The sequence below is a fragment of the Macaca fascicularis genome, chromosome 3 (genome assembly GCF_037993035.2).
Source record: "Macaca fascicularis isolate 582-1 chromosome 3, T2T-MFA8v1.1".
Taxonomy (NCBI): domain Eukaryota; kingdom Metazoa; phylum Chordata; class Mammalia; order Primates; family Cercopithecidae; genus Macaca; species Macaca fascicularis.
This window is the reverse complement of record NC_088377.1, coordinates 1,849,696-1,866,401: the sequence shown is the minus strand read 5'-3', so window position 1 is coordinate 1,866,401 and position 16,706 is coordinate 1,849,696. Positions and strand designations below refer to the sequence as shown.

At 46.3% G+C, this 16,706-nt stretch overlaps 1 protein-coding gene across 24 annotated transcripts in view; it reads left to right on the top strand.

The window, feature by feature from the left end:
- ADARB1 (adenosine deaminase RNA specific B1) overlaps positions 1–16,706 on the top strand; it is a 135,375-nt gene that overhangs the window by 101,820 nt on the left and 16,849 nt on the right. For 13 of the 24 annotated variants that reach the window (XM_065541277.2, XM_065541275.2, XM_074033892.1 and 10 more), the window contains 6 exons: positions 3,365–3,479; positions 5,599–5,767; positions 6,396–6,544; positions 7,531–7,650; positions 7,981–8,149; positions 12,259–12,440. In XM_065541277.2, the coding sequence (XP_065397349.1) occupies positions 3,365–3,479; positions 5,599–5,767; positions 6,396–6,544; positions 7,531–7,650; positions 7,981–8,149; positions 12,259–12,440 (904 nt within the window). Of the gene's footprint in view, positions 1–3,364; positions 3,480–5,598; positions 5,768–6,395; positions 6,545–7,530; positions 7,651–7,980; positions 8,150–12,258; positions 12,441–13,344; positions 13,438–16,706 lie in introns of all 24 variants that reach the window. The other 11 variants (XM_074033890.1, XM_074033887.1, XM_074033888.1 and 8 more) reach the window with 3 other exon arrangements.

The following is a 16,706-nucleotide window of genomic DNA, read 5'->3' as shown; positions in this document are numbered from 1 at the left end:
ACTGTTCTAGGGCCTGCCAGTTGTCTGGGAGTCTCTACTTTGAATTTCCTGCATGGGCTTTATGAGGACTTCCCCGCTTGCCCAGGCTGGAGGTGGGCAGCCACTCTTCCATTTGATCTTCCCCTCCTTCCCCCAGCCTAGTGAAATCAGGATGAAGGAAGGGGAAGTTCCAGGGTGAGCTCAGATTGGCTTACATGAAAGAGAAAAAGTAAAGGAGAAAATCGCCTTTAGTTCTCATCTCTAAATCCTAAAACTCTCTGATTATGTGTTGCTTCTTTTCTTGGAAATCCAAAATTCTTCTGGTCTATTGCAAAAATTATTCTTTTGACCCTCTATTCATTTATTCCTTTGTATCAGAGTCTTCTTCACTTCGAAGATAACATGTATACTGCCCTTGACCAGAAGACTTGAAGGTGACTTGTATTCCCCTGGAAGAATCCAAGTGTCTTATAGTTTCTTTTTTGCTGTTGTCTACAATTAGAATAACCTCTGTGCAGTTGTAGTCTGAGATGACCAGGAGTTCTGTTTTAAAGGAAGGAAATGTATTTTATTTTGCCTAAAGGAACCAAATACAACATCAGTGTAAAATAATATATTCAAGGTATTTCACTGATTTTTTTAACAAACCAAATACTTGCTTCGCTTATTAACCTCTCATCAACATTGTTCATAAGGATTATTAGTCCATTTGTACTTTAACAAATCAGTGGTGCTAGATCCCATGTGATTTTTTATTTTCAGGATTACTCTTTGCTAAAATATTAAAGCCTGAGTTCAAAATATTGTCTGATGTGACTTGTCTTCCCTTAATATTGACAGAGTGACATATAAAACCATTGAAATGGGCCGGGCGCGGTGGCTCAAGCCTGTAATCCCAGCACTTTGGGAGGCCGAGACGGGCGGATCACGAGGTCAGGAGATCGAGACCATCCTGGCTGACACAGTGAAACCCCATCTCTACTAAAAAATACAAAAAAACTAGCCGGGTGAGGTGGCGGGCGCCTGTAGTCCCAGCTACTCGGGAGGCTGAGGCAGGAGAAAGGCGTGAACCCGGGAGGCGGAGCTTGCAGTGAGCCAAGATCACGCCACTGCACTCCAGCCTGGGCGGCAGAGCGAGACTCTGTCTCAAAAAAAAAAAAAAAAAACCATTGAAATGACATCAAATGCCGTGGATCCCAGATGTCTGAGCCTTTAGTATGTAGGCTGTGAGCACCTTAGGTGGACACAGATAGAAGCCCCAGTATAGACGTCAGCCCTGCCTCCCTGGCTTGACGGTGTGCCTGCAGTGACTTCTGTGTGGAGCAGGACCAGAGCCCCTGGCGTGGGAAGGCTGGAGGGGCATCTGTTGGTCTCCAGCCTGGGGAGGGGTGCAGGTGGGCAGGGCCATCTCAGCCCCCTGATGCCATGTTCCCCTGGGCTCTGTAGGTGCTGAACACCAGGCTCTAGGCCTCATGTCCAGAACCACTAGGGCATGAGAGGATGGAGCTGCACTTCTAGTCTCTGCCAGAGGACCGTGCCACCTTGTGTCTTCAGAGCCCCCAGGGTAGCCCAGGAATGTGACATGTGTTCCTTGTAGGACCCAGGTGGCCCTCTCAGAACCCATCCTTTGGGCTTTGTTGCTGGTCTCTATTGTCTTCTGACAGGAAATTTCAAAATGTGCGTTCTAGGGTGGGTGGAAAACCCTCACTCTTTTTCTAGAGTAATCCTTGAAGGACGTAGGTCAGACATCCCTGCGTGTCATTGCAGGTAAATGGTGCTGCCTGGGACTGTGTGGCATGGGTTTAACTCTTAAAAGCATGTTTCTTTTGTTCTTATATCTGTCCCCCAAATTAAGAGGGAAGTCCTTCATTAACCATGCAGGGTGAGACCAGTAATCCCCTCAAGGAGAGGGGGCTGAGCCCTGGCCATGTGCCTCGGATGCCAGCGCTCACCAGCATCAGCCCTAGCACCAGACCTTCCACTCAAGGCTCTCGGAGCTCACTCTGAAGTTAGATTTCTTCGCCTCTCTTTGAAAATTTGGAGATTTGCCTATTCTTATATGAAATGGAAACTTTTATTTCCTCTGGCTTATCCCTAATCTTCTTATGGCTTTTTCTCTCTCTAAATTCGAATGAATCACCCTTTCCCTCTGGCGCCCTGGCCAATTCGAATGCGTTACCCCTTCCCTCTGGCACCCTGGCCTCGTCCTGTTTCTGTCACAGCCTCAGTTCCCCGCATCCGCTCACCCCTGCATTGCGGATGCCGCTGCCTGCGGGTGCATGGATCCCTGCCACCAAAGCCATTCTCCACATGACTTGTCTTGAACACTGTCCTGTGGGGCTCACTGATATTTGCTGGTGCAATGATAAGAGGAAAACACCCTGACAACTATCTTTTCTATTCATTTCAGAAATATTTTATTAAGGACCACCTGGGGATGCTGAGTTTTCCTAGTGGTCATTTGATTTTCCAGACAAGTGTGAAATTGGTGGGACATGAGTTGAAACTGGCTCTTAACACCGACTTCCCAGCAGACATCATTTCCCAAAATGCCATGGGCTCATTATATCCTAGATAAATCATACGCCATAAGACCACGTCCAAAATGCAACAAATATGTCTGTTCTCAGAAGCACCTTAAAACAGGTGTCTGTCTGACCTGAACATATACCTGTTCAGGTGTTCCGGACGTCTAAGTGCTTTCCCTCCCTGTGCTGTCCTCTGGTACATGATTCTATCGTGCCGTCTGGGCGAGTGAGCGCAGCCAGAGCGCGTTTGTGTGGAGAGGCTGGAGTGACTGAGAACCCCTCGGTGGCGCCTTTGAGGGAGGTGCTGTGCACAGCCTGTGGCTTCTTTCCCTGGACCGCATCTCCAAGCTGCTCCTTTCTCTTGCCTGTGATTTTGCACATCACCCTGGGCTGTGCTCCCAGCTATGTGTGACCTGGAGCTGACTGAGCCACACTGTGTGTGCACGTGAGAGAGGGCAAGGGGGGTGGGAGGGCCATATTAGGTGGGTGTAGGCGTGGGCAGGTGGCCCTGAGCAGGCAGTTTTGCCTCTGTTTGCCTCGGTTTCCTCCTGAGAGCTGGGCTGGCCTGCGGTGAGGATTGGAGGAATGCTTGTGTGTGGTGCCCACACTCCACACTGGCCCCATGCGGGTGGCAAAGGACTCAGCCAGAGCCTGGCAGGATCCTGGGGTGTCTATTTCCAAGGAATGTTCTGGAAGAAACATACACACATACTTGTTTGCCAGATTTACCTGTGTGGTTTTCCAGATGAGAAGCAGCCTGTGTCACTCCATAAGGGAGAGTGCGTGCAGCATTCAGAGAGTGAGCCCTGCTCCCAGCTGCACCTGGCCCCTAACCTGCATCTGTGCTTCCCACACAGGTTTTAGCTGACGCTGTCTCACGCCTGGTCCTGGGTAAGTTCGGTGACCTGACCGACAACTTCTCCTCCCCTCACGCTCGCAGAAAAGTACTGGCTGGAGTCGTCATGACAACAGGTAACCATCTTGGTGTTGTATGTAACCCTGCCTGTTTTCATGTCTGACAAATGTGAAATGTTCTCAGTTGACAGAAACCACCGTGGCACACCAGCGGGAGATGGGAGATGGTTACTTCCTTTCTTCTTCAAAATGTCTGCCATACGCAAGTTTAGGAACTGCACATACAAGCTTTTTCCCCCAAATGTTCATCTTTTTAACCTAAGCTTGTTGTATTTGGAGAAAGCATACTATCTGATTCCTGTCATCTTCCTCCTGTGAATGGCCTCAGTCTGCTCTGGAAGATGGCAGGGGGCTTACTAATTCTGGCTTTATTTGAAAGTAGGGCCTATCTGTTGTATCAGTTAATGTTAACGATGCCAGACAAGTTTCTGTGTGACTTCTTTTGAGGAGGGAGAAAGCTCTAGCAAGAGTAGAAAATCTGTGGGGGAAAAAAACGCAATTTAGAATGATAGAAGAAACTCTGTTAAATTAGTCTAGAAGTTCCCAGTAGCAAAAGGAACCCCCAAATCCTCTTCCCACATCCCGGGAGTGAGAACACGCAGCAGTGTGTCTCTGTGAGTAGCTCAGAGGAAGCCACAGCCTTGACCAGTGCCTGGCTCTCCAGGGTGGAGCAAGACTCAGGGAGAGGACCCTGTCATGTGGGGCCACCTCTGTGCCCAGCACCTGCTCAGCCCAGCCTGGACAGCCAGATGCAGGAAGCAGGCCCTAGAGGTAAGGGAGGAAGCTGGCGACGGTTTCTCTCTCTACATCTACCAGCCCAGGAGAAACCCCCCAGTTCTCGGTATGTGACTTTCTTGTCCTTTCCCCCTGAGGGGTCACCTCTATCAGACTTGCAGCCCTCTTCACTGACCCACCTCTTGCTGCCCTAGGAAACCTGGCTCTTCTGCTCATGAGTTGTTTCCTTGCCGTGCCGTGTCTGGGGAGGAGGAAGTACTCAAACAGCAGCTTCTGTTCTAATGTTTTGTACCTGTATTTTCTCCCCCTTTACATCTCTCCTTACTGCTATCTTTTACATTAATCAAAGGTGAACACCACAACTACTGAATAGAGTAGTTCCCTAGGTAAGACTCCCTGCCTCTTCCAGCAGCCTGGGTGAGGGAGCTGGTCGTGTTCTTTCATCGTTTTTGTTGTTGTTGTTGTTGTTGTTTAACCACCTTAGAAGAGGCCGATCACCTTCTGGGAACATTTTACGTCTTAGTGTGTATTTCACCGAGACCGCTTGCTCAGAGCCATAGTTTACATCTGAAGCCAGGATGCTGGAGCACTTGGCACTCCAGACAGCTGGTTCAGGGGCTCCTGCTGGTTGAGTGGCCTTGGGCAGGTTAGGAGGCCTCTGTGCCTCAGTTCCCTCATCTATACAGTGGAGACATTAGTAGCATGAGCCTCAGAGGACATCGTGGGAATGCAGTGAGGACAATTTACCTAAAAGACCTGGTGCATACCTGCCACATGGTGTGCACACCGTTGGTTCAGCTGTAGTGAATGCGAGTCTCCCAGCAGGTAACTTCCAGGGTCCCGGCATCACACCTCTGGTCAGCAGTTTATCTCACACAGTTGAGACAGAGCGATATGTTTATGGGAGATCACCACTGCTTGTGATTTCACTCCCAGTATGGTTACATGGTGACAGTTTGCTAATGAAAACATCGCAAGTTAATTCTGTTTTCCTTCTTATTCCTCTGGGTGCTGTTGACCCCTCCTTCCTGTCCTCTTTAGTACTTCGATATTTGATGTCAAGATTAATTACCAGACCAGTGAGTCTACCTTTCCATAGTGTTGCCCAGCTGTGTTCTAGTTGTGGGCATTCAAGAAAAGATGCTATTGCATACCAGACGAAATTACTTCCTTGAGTTCAGTGTCTGTGCACTAAGCAGTGAGGATGGCTGGCTTTCCAGAAATGTCACAAAGTGAGTCCTCAATAGGAAGTTGTTTGCAGTGTATACATTTGCCCACTTAAAAAAATAGGTGGTAAGAATATGCATGAAGATGAGCTTGAAAAGTCTATTGGCCCCTGAAAAGTTAAGTCACTGAGAATAAGGATCAGACTTTAGGAGCACAGTTAGGCAAACATTACTGTGAATTACAGAAAATAATGTCTCTTTTTTTTTTTTTCCAGGCACAGATGTTAAAGATGCCAAGGTGATAAGTGTTTCTACAGGAACAAAATGTATTAATGGTGAATACATGAGTGATCGTGGCCTTGCATTAAATGACTGCCATGCAGAAATAATATCTCGGAGATCCTTGCTCAGATTTCTTTATACACAACTTGAGCTTTACTTAAAGTAAGTTTAGTAAACAAATAAGGACAGGAAGCTATTAAAATATTCTTCTATTAGAAAACTATTGCAAAACCTTTCATTGTTTCTGTAATCATGGAAAATCTCTCAAAATCATAACTCAAAACATAATTAATTAGTAACAATAAGGCTAGATCCCATTCTCCCACAATGCTCAACAAACATATGCACACATACATACAATAACATGACATGGTCATAAATTTCAAGTCTGTGTTTAAGACCATGTGATTTTGTTGTATGCAGTATAAATAGAAGTTCCCATAATGCCAGGTAAAGATAGTAAGTTTTATTCTAGTCACTATTTCTAGAAAGAGCTAGTCATGTGTCCAAACTCTTTTTCTTTACAATGCCATTTTTTGTATGTGATCTTTCTGTTCTGAAGTCATAAATTGGAAGAAGGAAAAGTTACTCACATTCTGATGACATATCCATTATTGAGTGGACAAGAACTGTATTAATTACCCTAAACATGTAAAATAAATATTCCAGTTCAAACTTATCTTTCCCCTGTTGAAAATACTAGCCTCTGAAAATTATTTTAAACTATGATAGACTAAAATTTAACTATATACAGCTTTAAATGTTACTTTTGCAACTTTTTTCCTTTCAGTAACAAAGATGATCAAAAAAGATCCATCTTTCAGAAATCAGAGCGAGGAGGGTTTAGGCTGAAGGAGAATGTCCAGTTTCATCTGTACATCAGCACCTCTCCCTGTGGAGATGCCAGAATCTTCTCACCACATGAGCCAATCCTGGAAGGTATGAGACGAGATTCTTCAACAAGGCAGTTCCTCAAGAAAATGTATCTGTATGAAGTAACAGATAAAAGAACTAACCTATGTTAATATCCCTTTTCCTTTTTTCTCTTTTTAATTTCAGACTTGGATGTGGATCTGATAAGAGTCTCTATAAAAGCATGGACTTTTTTTCTTTCCAATTAATAACTTAATTAGAAAACTTTAATGAATGAATAATGCTGATTGTAATTAACCAAGTAATTAGAATGGAGCGAGAGTATTGGATTAAAATTGTATCTGTATTTAGATTTGGGTAATAAATATCTCTATATCAGAGGTATATGTGATCCTCCATATTTCTGAGGAATTCTAATTTGCTAAATGTGTAATTAAAGTATTTATTTGCCTGATATTTCAGCAGCAGATAGACACTAATGAAAAGTGAAACTGCTATTGTGATCATATTTTTTCCATCCTTCTTTATATTTGAGGTTAGCACTTTTGTTTTTTAGTGTTTTGTATCCACATCCCTTCTCCCAAGTTCTTAGGCAGTGTTTATTCCAAATGGAACGTTTTATTACATTACTTTCCTTGATTATAAAAGCAACAGGCATACTCACTGTGGAATGTTGCTAAATATTTTTAAAATATAAGAAGGAACATTAAAATCACCCATATTCCTGTAACCCAGAAATACTCACTATGGGTGTTTTACTATACTTTCCATGGGTTTATTTCTGCATCTGTCTAGATTTATTTTGGAAATTTTAAAAATATAGAGGAAAAAAACATAGCAAACACCCAAGTATCCATCACCCAGAATTAGCAAATGTTAGTATTTTGTCCTATTTGCTTCAGCTCGTTTTTAATGATAGAAATAAATAATTTCAGTTAAAGTGAAAACCCCATTTCCCCAACTCCCTTGGAGACCACTTTTGTGAATTGTGTTTGTGTTATGTCTTTCCTACTCAATTTCATGTAATTGTTTTTTTTTTTTTTTTGAGACAGGGTCTCGCTCTGTCACCCAGGCTGGAGTGCAGTGGTGCAATCATGGCTCACTGCAGCCTCGACCTCCTGGGCTCTTAAGCGATCCTTCCACCTCAACCTTCCAAGGAGCTGGGATCACAGGCATGTACCACTATACCTGGCTAATTTTTGTAATTTTTGTAGAGATGGGGTTTCACCGTGTTGCCCGGGCTGGTCTTAAACTCCTGGGCTCAAGCGATCCACCTGCCTCAGCCTCCCAAAGTGCTGAGATTACAGGTGTGAGCCATCATACTCAGCCTCTCAGTTTCACATACTTATTTTGTATGTGTATTTTGTATGTATGGCATAAGCATGTGCATTTATATGCACAAACTATATTTTAAATTTATAAGCTATTGTTAGATGTGCTTTTCAATAAATCAAATAGATGGTTTACTACCTGTGGGGTTTTAACTCTTTTTTCTCTCTTAGAACCAGCAGATAGACACCCAAATCGTAAAGCAAGAGGACAGCTACGGACCAAAATAGAGTCTGGTGAGGGGACGATTCCAGTGCGCTCCAATGCGAGCATCCAAACGTGGGACGGGGTGCTGCAAGGGGAGCGGCTGCTCACCATGTCCTGCAGTGACAAGATTGCACGGTAAGGGGCAAGGGCTCCCTGTGGCCACCTCCCTGCACACAACAGGCTGTCTGTGCAGAGAAGCAGCCCGCCATACGCTGTCCACAAAGCACACGCCAGGCCAGTTAAGGACCTCAGTACGCAGAGCAGTGCCTGGCAGTGTTTCTGGTCTCAAGCAGGGTTCTTCAATAAGGCACAGAAAACCCAAATTATAAAGAAAAGTGAATAAATTTGACTAAGCTAAAAATTCAAGAATTATTTACTATAACCCACATATTTGGAAGAGAAAAACCACATATTGGGAAGAGATTTCTGATGTCTCATGTGACCAACCAAGGATTTGACTTAGTTACAAGCTGATTCCTGCACCTGCAAAGCACAAAGCCATCTATTTGGAGGATCCTTGCTGGGACGTGGGGATGTCACACACATAAATGCAGAAGTCGGGGCTCATGGACCTGAACCCTTAAGCTCCAAGCCTTTTATTATATAGTAACTAGACTTTACCTCAATGAAGAAACAAACACAAGCTGATAGAACCTAGGACAAGGGATATTCTTAGAAGAGACGTCGGCCGGGCGCGGTGGCTCAAGCCTGTAATCCCAGCACTTTGGGAGGCCGAGATGGGCAGATCACGAGGTCAGGAGATCAAGACCATCCTGGCTAACACGGTAAAACCCCGTCTCTACTAAAAAAAATACAAAAAACTAGCCGGGCGAAGTGGCGGGCGCCTGTAGTCCCAGCTACTCGGGAGGCTGAGGCAGGAGAATGGCAGGAACCCAGGAGGCGGAGCTTGCAGTGAGCTGAGATCCGGCCACAGCACTCCAGCCTGGGCGACAGAGCGAGACTCTGTCTCAAAAAAAAAAAAAAAAAAAAAAAAAGAAGAGATGGCATGGGTGGGCCAAGAAATAGCAAATGGCCAGAAAAGTTGCCCAGAAAGAGCCCTAGTGGGCCAGTTGGCTGCAGCTGTGTCCCTGCTCTGGGAGAGTGGGGAGTGGGGAGCAGCCACCTTGGAGGGCCAGGTGGATGGGTGAGGCTGACCTGTTTCTCTTATGGAGGGCCCAGGGCCACGGTAGGCTGAGGGTGGGGTGGGAGCCACGGCACTGCCACTGGAGGTCACCAGGGTGTCCGTCCCACTGGCAGGCAGTTTGGCGGTGAACGCAGCACCAGAGAGTTGTCCGCAGGACCACGGGGTAAGAGGCTCCCATGGGGTTGGCCACCCCTCGGTGATTATGTTGGTGCGGGAGCCATGGGAAGGAACGAGAGTCTTGGTTCAGATGACCTCGGCCTCTGTCCGCAGCTGCACAGAGCTGTGGGAACAAACAAGATCATCCAAAGGAGGACCAGCAGCCTGTCTGTTCCGAGTCGGCTATGGCAAGGGGGCCGGACCCCTGTGATGGGCAGACTCAAAGGCAGGCACAGGAAGGGGGATGGCTTTATTGTAGGGAAAAAGGGAGGCTTTGGGTATGTTCTGATGGAGGGAGGGGAAGCCAGGATGGGCTCTGCAGAAGGTGGCCTCCCGTGCAGCTGTTTGAAGAACCCAGGGGGGTCTCTGGCTGGTCCTGGGTTGGAAGCAGGAAAAGGTGGGTGTGGGGCAACCACTAGGAAGCTGTAGTCCTTCCCTCAAAGCCTGGCTGTGGAGGCTGTGGTTTGGGTCAGAGTAGTTCTCCTGCCCTGTGTGGTCTGGCCGACATCTGTCTGCAGCTCAGTCTCTCAGGCCAGGCCGTTTGCTGGATCAGGGGACAGATCAGATGATAGTGCTCTGGACTCTTTTCCTAAATAAATGGCACAAGGAAAATGAAAGATGAGTAAGGCCAGGCACAGATGCCTAGACCCGGGTGCAGTGAGCCTGAGGCCATGCTATGAGAGTGGGGACACCTTTAGGTTCCTCGAGTGTCAGCCAAACACGTCACAGCACTCTGTGAGTGGACACCCTCCATGGGGTCCGCAGGACAGGTGGCTGTGGACGTGTAGTGGGTATCTCTAGAAGATGTCCTGCCCGCAGTTTTTGCAGAGCTTTACTTGTTTTACTTGCATGGATGCTGACTGTGCCTGACACCCTCTCACTGGCGCTAGGCGATTTCATCCTGATGACGTTTGTCCCAGCTGTCCTTTGTGAGGTGCATTGGTGGGAGCTGGTGCCACACCATTTCCCACCTAGGGCCTCTGCAGAGCTGTAGACACTCCTGGAATTCTCTTACAAAGCATGTGTTCAGAATTAATGACTCCTAACAAATGTAGGTTTTTGCAGGATCACTGCTTTAAAGTTTGCCCTGAAGACTGAATTCAGCTTAAAGATGCTCTAAGTGCGTAGAGGCTTCTAATCTAGAGAAGAAATAGGCCTGTGTTTCTTAGAGGCATTGAATCAGTTCATGCTTTTTCTGTAAGTTAGGGAAACCTGCATTTTCATTTCCATTTTGGAAGGTGGAAGGAACGTGTCATAGGAATTGGAGGATTTGTCCATTCGACACATTTATTGATCTTGTGTGTGTGTCAGGTACATATTGTGAGTGCTGGGATAGGTCAGTAAAGAAAGCCGACAGAAACCTCTTCCCATGCTGGGGTAGGATGGGGCGGATAACCCGACATGGACCTGTAAATTACATGGAGGTCAGAATCGGGGTGGAGGGCTTGGGCGGCAGGGAAGGGAGGCCTCAGGCAGCAGGTAAGCAAAAGGCTTGAGTGGCTGGCTCTCTCTCTCTCTCTGGCCTCTCTCTGCCGTCTGAATACCGCCCCATCCCTCATCAGGCTCCTGGCTGCTCAGGGGCCCCTGCCCTGCCCCTCTGCCCTGGCTGCCCTTACTGCTGTCCTGCGTCCCCTGCCCCCTAGGTTGGGACATGCCTTCCTCCCTCAGCCTCACAGCCCCCTCCTTTGGGGCTGAGCTTCAGAGTCACCCCAGGAGCATTCCTTGAAGTTCATACACCCCTTTTTCTTTTTCACAGAACCCTGCCCTTTCTTCCAAATTGATTTTACCTCAATTTATGGTTCTTTGTTTGTCTTTTCATTGCATTATTGTTTAGCTCCTAGGCTGTGTCTCCCCCCAGTACCTCACACCATGTGTATATAGTGCCCAGCAAAGGGTGCTCTGGACACAGCAACTCCCAGGCTGAGCAGAGCATGCTGTTTGTGGGGCTCAGAACGAGAGAACAGGCATATTGTGAAGGCATGTGTGTGCTGGACCTGATAACGAATACCTAAGTTGCCATTGGTGTGCATAGTTGGTGTCGTGCATGTCAGCTGCACACATGCAGCCGCTGTAAACCCCACACCCTCTCTCCCTGTGCATTCAGTGCCATTGTCACTTGCAGAGAACAGGAAATAAGCAGTTGAATGTTTTGAAGGGCTCCTTGAAGAGCTATCATTTTTATAAGAAGTATAGTGGTCCCCGCTTTTCCACAGATGTGTCTCAAGACCCCCAGTAGACTCCTGAAACTGTAGACAGGACTGAACCCTGTACGTGCTGGTATTTTTCCTGTAAGTACATTCCTATATAAAGTTTAACTTATAATTAGACACAGTAAGAGATTAACAACAGTCATTAATAATAAAATAAGAGTGACTTGAGCGCAAGCACTGTGATCCTGCGACCATCAATCTGGTCACCAAGGTGACTGCTAACGGGCCAGTGGCATCTGCAACATGGATGGTTCACACCCCGGGCTGGACGGCGCAAGATTTCATCACACTCCTCAGAGCAGCATCCAATTTAAAGTCTGGAAGTGTTTATTTCTGGAATTTTTTCATTTAGTATTTTCAGATCATGCTTAACAGTGGGTAACTGAAACCTCTGAAAGTGAAACCTCAGATAAGGGGACCTGCTGTAATGAAATAAATACGTAATTTCCTTTCTGATATTTCCCACAACTTTCTCACAAGAAACACACATGGCTCATTGATTATGGGAAACGTAATGGTAAAGAAAATCACAGCGTAAAATAACTTTTAAGTAGATTTTTGTCTTTGCGATCGTAAGCTGCTAAAGCAGTCTATTACTTTTGTTGCGCTCCTTCGTCAGTTGGTTGGGATCCTGCAGAATTGTCAGTGCATCCCTGTAACCACTCAGGCTTGGGCTGGGCCGCGTCGGCACTGAGTCCGAGCTCCCTGAAGACTGTGCTTTCTTCTCCCTCCAGCTGGAACGTGGTGGGCATCCAGGGATCCTTGCTCAGCATTTTCGTGGAGCCCATTTACTTCTCGAGCATCATCCTGGGAAGCCTCTACCATGGGGACCACCTTTCCAGGGCCATGTACCAGCGGATCTCCAACATAGAGGACCTGCCACCTCTCTACACCCTCAACAAGCCTTTGCTCAGTGGCAAGTATCTCTGGAGTGTGCTGATTTAATCTGTCTTGATTTTGCAATGTTTTCATCCTCATGAATGAAAAAAACACCACCTGAGCTGCTCTGTGGCTATCAGAAGAACATGAGAGTCCTTCTAAAGGGACCCAAGGTGATCTTTCTGGGTCTCTCCGGGCCTTGTCTCTAGGGCCTTTTAAGTGAGTCCCTCTGCAAGATTAATCTCCTTTACCGATCACAAACCTAGCCATTCGTAGAGGAATTGATGGGCTCACACCTGTCATCCCAACACTTTGGGAGGCCAAGGCTAGTGGATTGCTTGAGCCCAGAATTTCAAGACCAGCCTGGGAAACATGGCAAAAGCCCATCTCTACAAAAATACAAAAAAATCAGCCAGATGAGGTGGGGCACGCCTATGGTCCCAGCTACTTGGGAGGCTGAGGTGGGAGGATCACCTGAGCCCAGGAGGTCAAGGTTGCAGTGAGCCAAGATTGCACCACTGCACTCCAGCCTGGGCAACAGAGTGAGATCCTGTCTTAAAAAAAAAGAAAGAAATGAAAAATGAAAAGAATGAAATTATGACTGGGCTGGGCAGCTGTCTCTTTTCCTCTCATTCAGGCAGTGTGTTCATTCCTGTCTCAGCGGCAGAGACTCACAGACACTGAAAATTATGTCAGCATTGGCTTTCCCAGACTCACCCTGAGCCAGGTCTCCTGGATGTTTACGCTGTCTTGGAGCCACCAGGGTGTCCACAGTGATGAGCTGCCTGGAGCCTGCCGTGGGCTCCCTGGAGAGGCCCTGCTGGCTCCGAGAGGTGGTGACAGTGTAACCAGGGGCGCCAATGGCAGGCAGAGGTTGTCTCCCTGGTGTCTGCACTACCCTCGATGCCCTTCATTGCTGGTTTTCTTTTTTCTTTTTTTAGAATTTCAGTGGCTAACAGTAAAGTGAACAGGAACTTTTGAATTCAAAGGTCCTAACTTCTAAGCTCACCTTTATTTAAAAGGACACAGTTAAGGTATTTTTATCTTTTTAAATGTATAATTTTACTACTTTTTTAAAAGCTCAAAACTAAAACCATAATCCTAACCTGAAACACGTTTATTTTGCGGGGGGGGGGGTGTGTGTGACGTTTATTTTGGGGGGTGTGTGCGTGTGTGTGTGCTGCCTTGTTTTCTAGTGCTTGGCTACTAGCACGCCTTTTATTTGAGAAAAAGCAGTGTGGAATTTTATTTGAAAGCATGCCTGTCAGAGCACACGAAGGAGGCAGGGATGGGGAAAAACAGTTGTCTTGAATTAAATTTTACAGCTCCCTAACTTAACCATTGTGTTTTAAGAAAAACGAAATAGACAGATCAAACCTGATGGTAGGTAAGTTGAAATTGTAGCACCAATCAATGTCTTTTGAAGTATTTTGTTGTGTGTTGGTGTGTGAATTTCTCATGATTCCAAAAATTTCCCTCTTTGTTCTCTATCTTCTGTAGTTGAGGGAAGAGTGCTTTAATTTTAGCTGTCACTCACCTTTTATATGCATAGGTACTTAAAACATTGCGTGTGGAATATGGGACACATAGGTGATACTCAAAAATAGTTGTTAATTAGGGCCTCGTTGAACAGCGCTGTCTAAGCAATATCTCATCCATAACTAAAATCTGCAAAGGCAGAATCATTTTGCTAAAGAAATTTTCTAAGATATTGAAAGTGGAGCTCATTTATAAAAGTCAGTGTATTTTTATCAATTTCACTTATGTGAAAAGCATTTATATCTGTTAAAAGACCTTGAAAAATGGTGTCTGCAAGACAGAGACTTCGGAGTTACTGATGCTGCTGTTTATCCTTTCCTCTTCAATGTCTTCTCTAATTTTTTTTTTTTTTTTTTGAGACAGAGTCTTGCTCTATTGCCCAGGCTGGAGTGCAGTGGCGCGATCTTGGCTCACTGCAACCTCCGCATCCCAGGTTCAAGCAATTGTCCTGCCTTAGCCTCCCAAGTAGCTGGGATTACAGGCATGTGCCACCACGCCCAGCTAATTTTTGTATTTTTAGTAGAGACGGGGTTTCACCATGTTGACCAGGCTGGTCTTGAATTCCTGACCTCAGGTGATCTGCCCGCCTCGGGGTCCCAAAGTGTTAGGATTACATGGTGAGCCACCATGCCTGGCCTCCATCATCTCTAATCTTAATAGCCTAAAGCACATAACTAAACCTCTCCCCTGGTCCCTGCTGCAGGGGGCTGTGCCGAGCTGAATCAGCAGCAGCGGAGAGAGCCTGGGTCAGAGCCGTGACCCTGCGTCAGCTCTGTCTCCTTGGCAGCTTCTGTGTCTTGGGTTCTTCATACGCCCGGTGGCAGGGTACCCCTTGCAATCCTTCTGGACAAATGTGCCACTGTCCTATGAAAATAAAAGGACACCACACAAGCTCCAGGAGGCAGAACGTTACTCAAATGCTGAGCCAATAAACAATGTCACTCTAGCACCAAAGTCTATTTCAAAATGCAAACTATTTGAAATATCTTATTTTTGGTAAATGCTTTATTTTGGAAATGGGTTTTTGTTGTTGTTTCCCTGAAGAGAGTTCAGATGAGCAAAGCAAGTAGCTTTGGAGAAGACACCTTTAGACCAGGACTCCTGTGAATCAGCAGGACAGCGTAGCAGGAAATTAGGTGAGCCAGGGGATGGAGCAGGATGGGAGGGCAGATGCTTCTGCTTCAGAGTTGAAGTCGAAATCAAGTAATGCTGTGGGTGTTACTGGAGACAAAAGGAACCAAATAAGAAAAATCTGGAGAGGCAAATGTTGATGTCTTAATAGATTTGGGAGGTCACACTCTTTAAAAATGAGTCCCAAAGCAAAGCCCTCAAAACTTTATTAAAAGGAAAGTCTTACATTTAACAAATGGCCTGGAAAGAGGAGCTACCAGGACATTGGCCCCCTTGCTGTGCATCTGCATTGTGCATCACAGCTCATGTTGTGTGTGTTATACTTTGTCACCTCACATTTTATTATAAGGGTCATTCCCGTGTTAAAAAGAGAGCGAGGTATGAAGGCGCCTAGTGAATTGTAGCGTCTTGAGGGAGGAGCAAAAATGGACATAAATGAATACACAGAAAAGATTACCTGAAACCGGGAGCAAATCAAAGTAAAAATGTAGGGATAGGGTGTTTCTTTCTCTTAAAAAAAATAATGCTGTCAGGATTAAAGTGAGAAGAATTTAATTTGCATTTCAACCTGAACACTAGTTTTACTTTCAGAAAGGTTCTTGGTGCCAAGCTGTGAAACTTTTGCCTTTGTGGGTATGCACACTTGGTACCCTTGCTTAGCACTGTGGAAACGGAAGTCTCTTGAGCTTTCTTCAATTTTCTTTCAAATGAGTTTCACATCCAGCACTTGCAAGCTGGACAGTTCCAGCTTCTAATTTATGTCCATTGATCCCCTGAGTGTGAGCTCCTCAACTGGCCCAGTTTGTTATCCAAGACTCACTAAGAGAACCTAAGAAGAAGGAGCAGGGTGCCCAAATGCCTCATGCGATGGCTCTGGGGACCTTGTTGACAGCCTGCTCTGGGGTCATCTGACAAGGCTCCCTATCCTGCTGGTTTTCATGTTGAACGCTGGCATGAAACGTTAAACAAGGCTGCTTGATGGGGGTAGGGTCCTCATGAACAGCTTGCATTTCAGTATCTCTGGGAGGACAGCACAGGTACCCGACGGGGCTGGCAGCAGGCCCAGGTGTGTGGCGGGAAGGAGGCAGGTGCCTGCGAAGCTGCTGTCCATCCAAGACCATTCAACATCATGGGCAGGAAGAGCAAGGCAAGCTGGTTTAATGAGGCCCTGGCTGAAGTGAGAGAGAAGGAACATCACTGTGAGAGTGTGTGAGAGTGAGTGTGTGTGCATAAGTGCGTGTGTGTGAGTGCGTGTGTGTTTATGTGCGTGTGTGTGCTTGTGAATGCGTGAGTGTGTGTGTGTGCCTGTGTGCGCGTGTGTGAGAGTGGGTGTGTGTGTGGGTGGGGGTGTGTGTGAATGTGTGTGTATATGCATATTCTCCAGGTAAGAGCGGTCATCGGGGTTGTGGGAAAGAGGTGTTGGTAATGTCAGTTTCCTCCTTGCCCTGGTTTCTAGGAGGAGTGAACGTGCCATGAGTCATTGTAAAAGAGAATGACCACCAAGCTTGGTTCCAAGTACAGAATTATTGTTTTCAGCTGACAGTTTTTCTTTCCATTTTACTTTCTGTTTTCCTCCCCTTTACTTTTGCTGGACTGATTAAATTGTCTTTCCCCTTTCTTCCCACTGGTGATT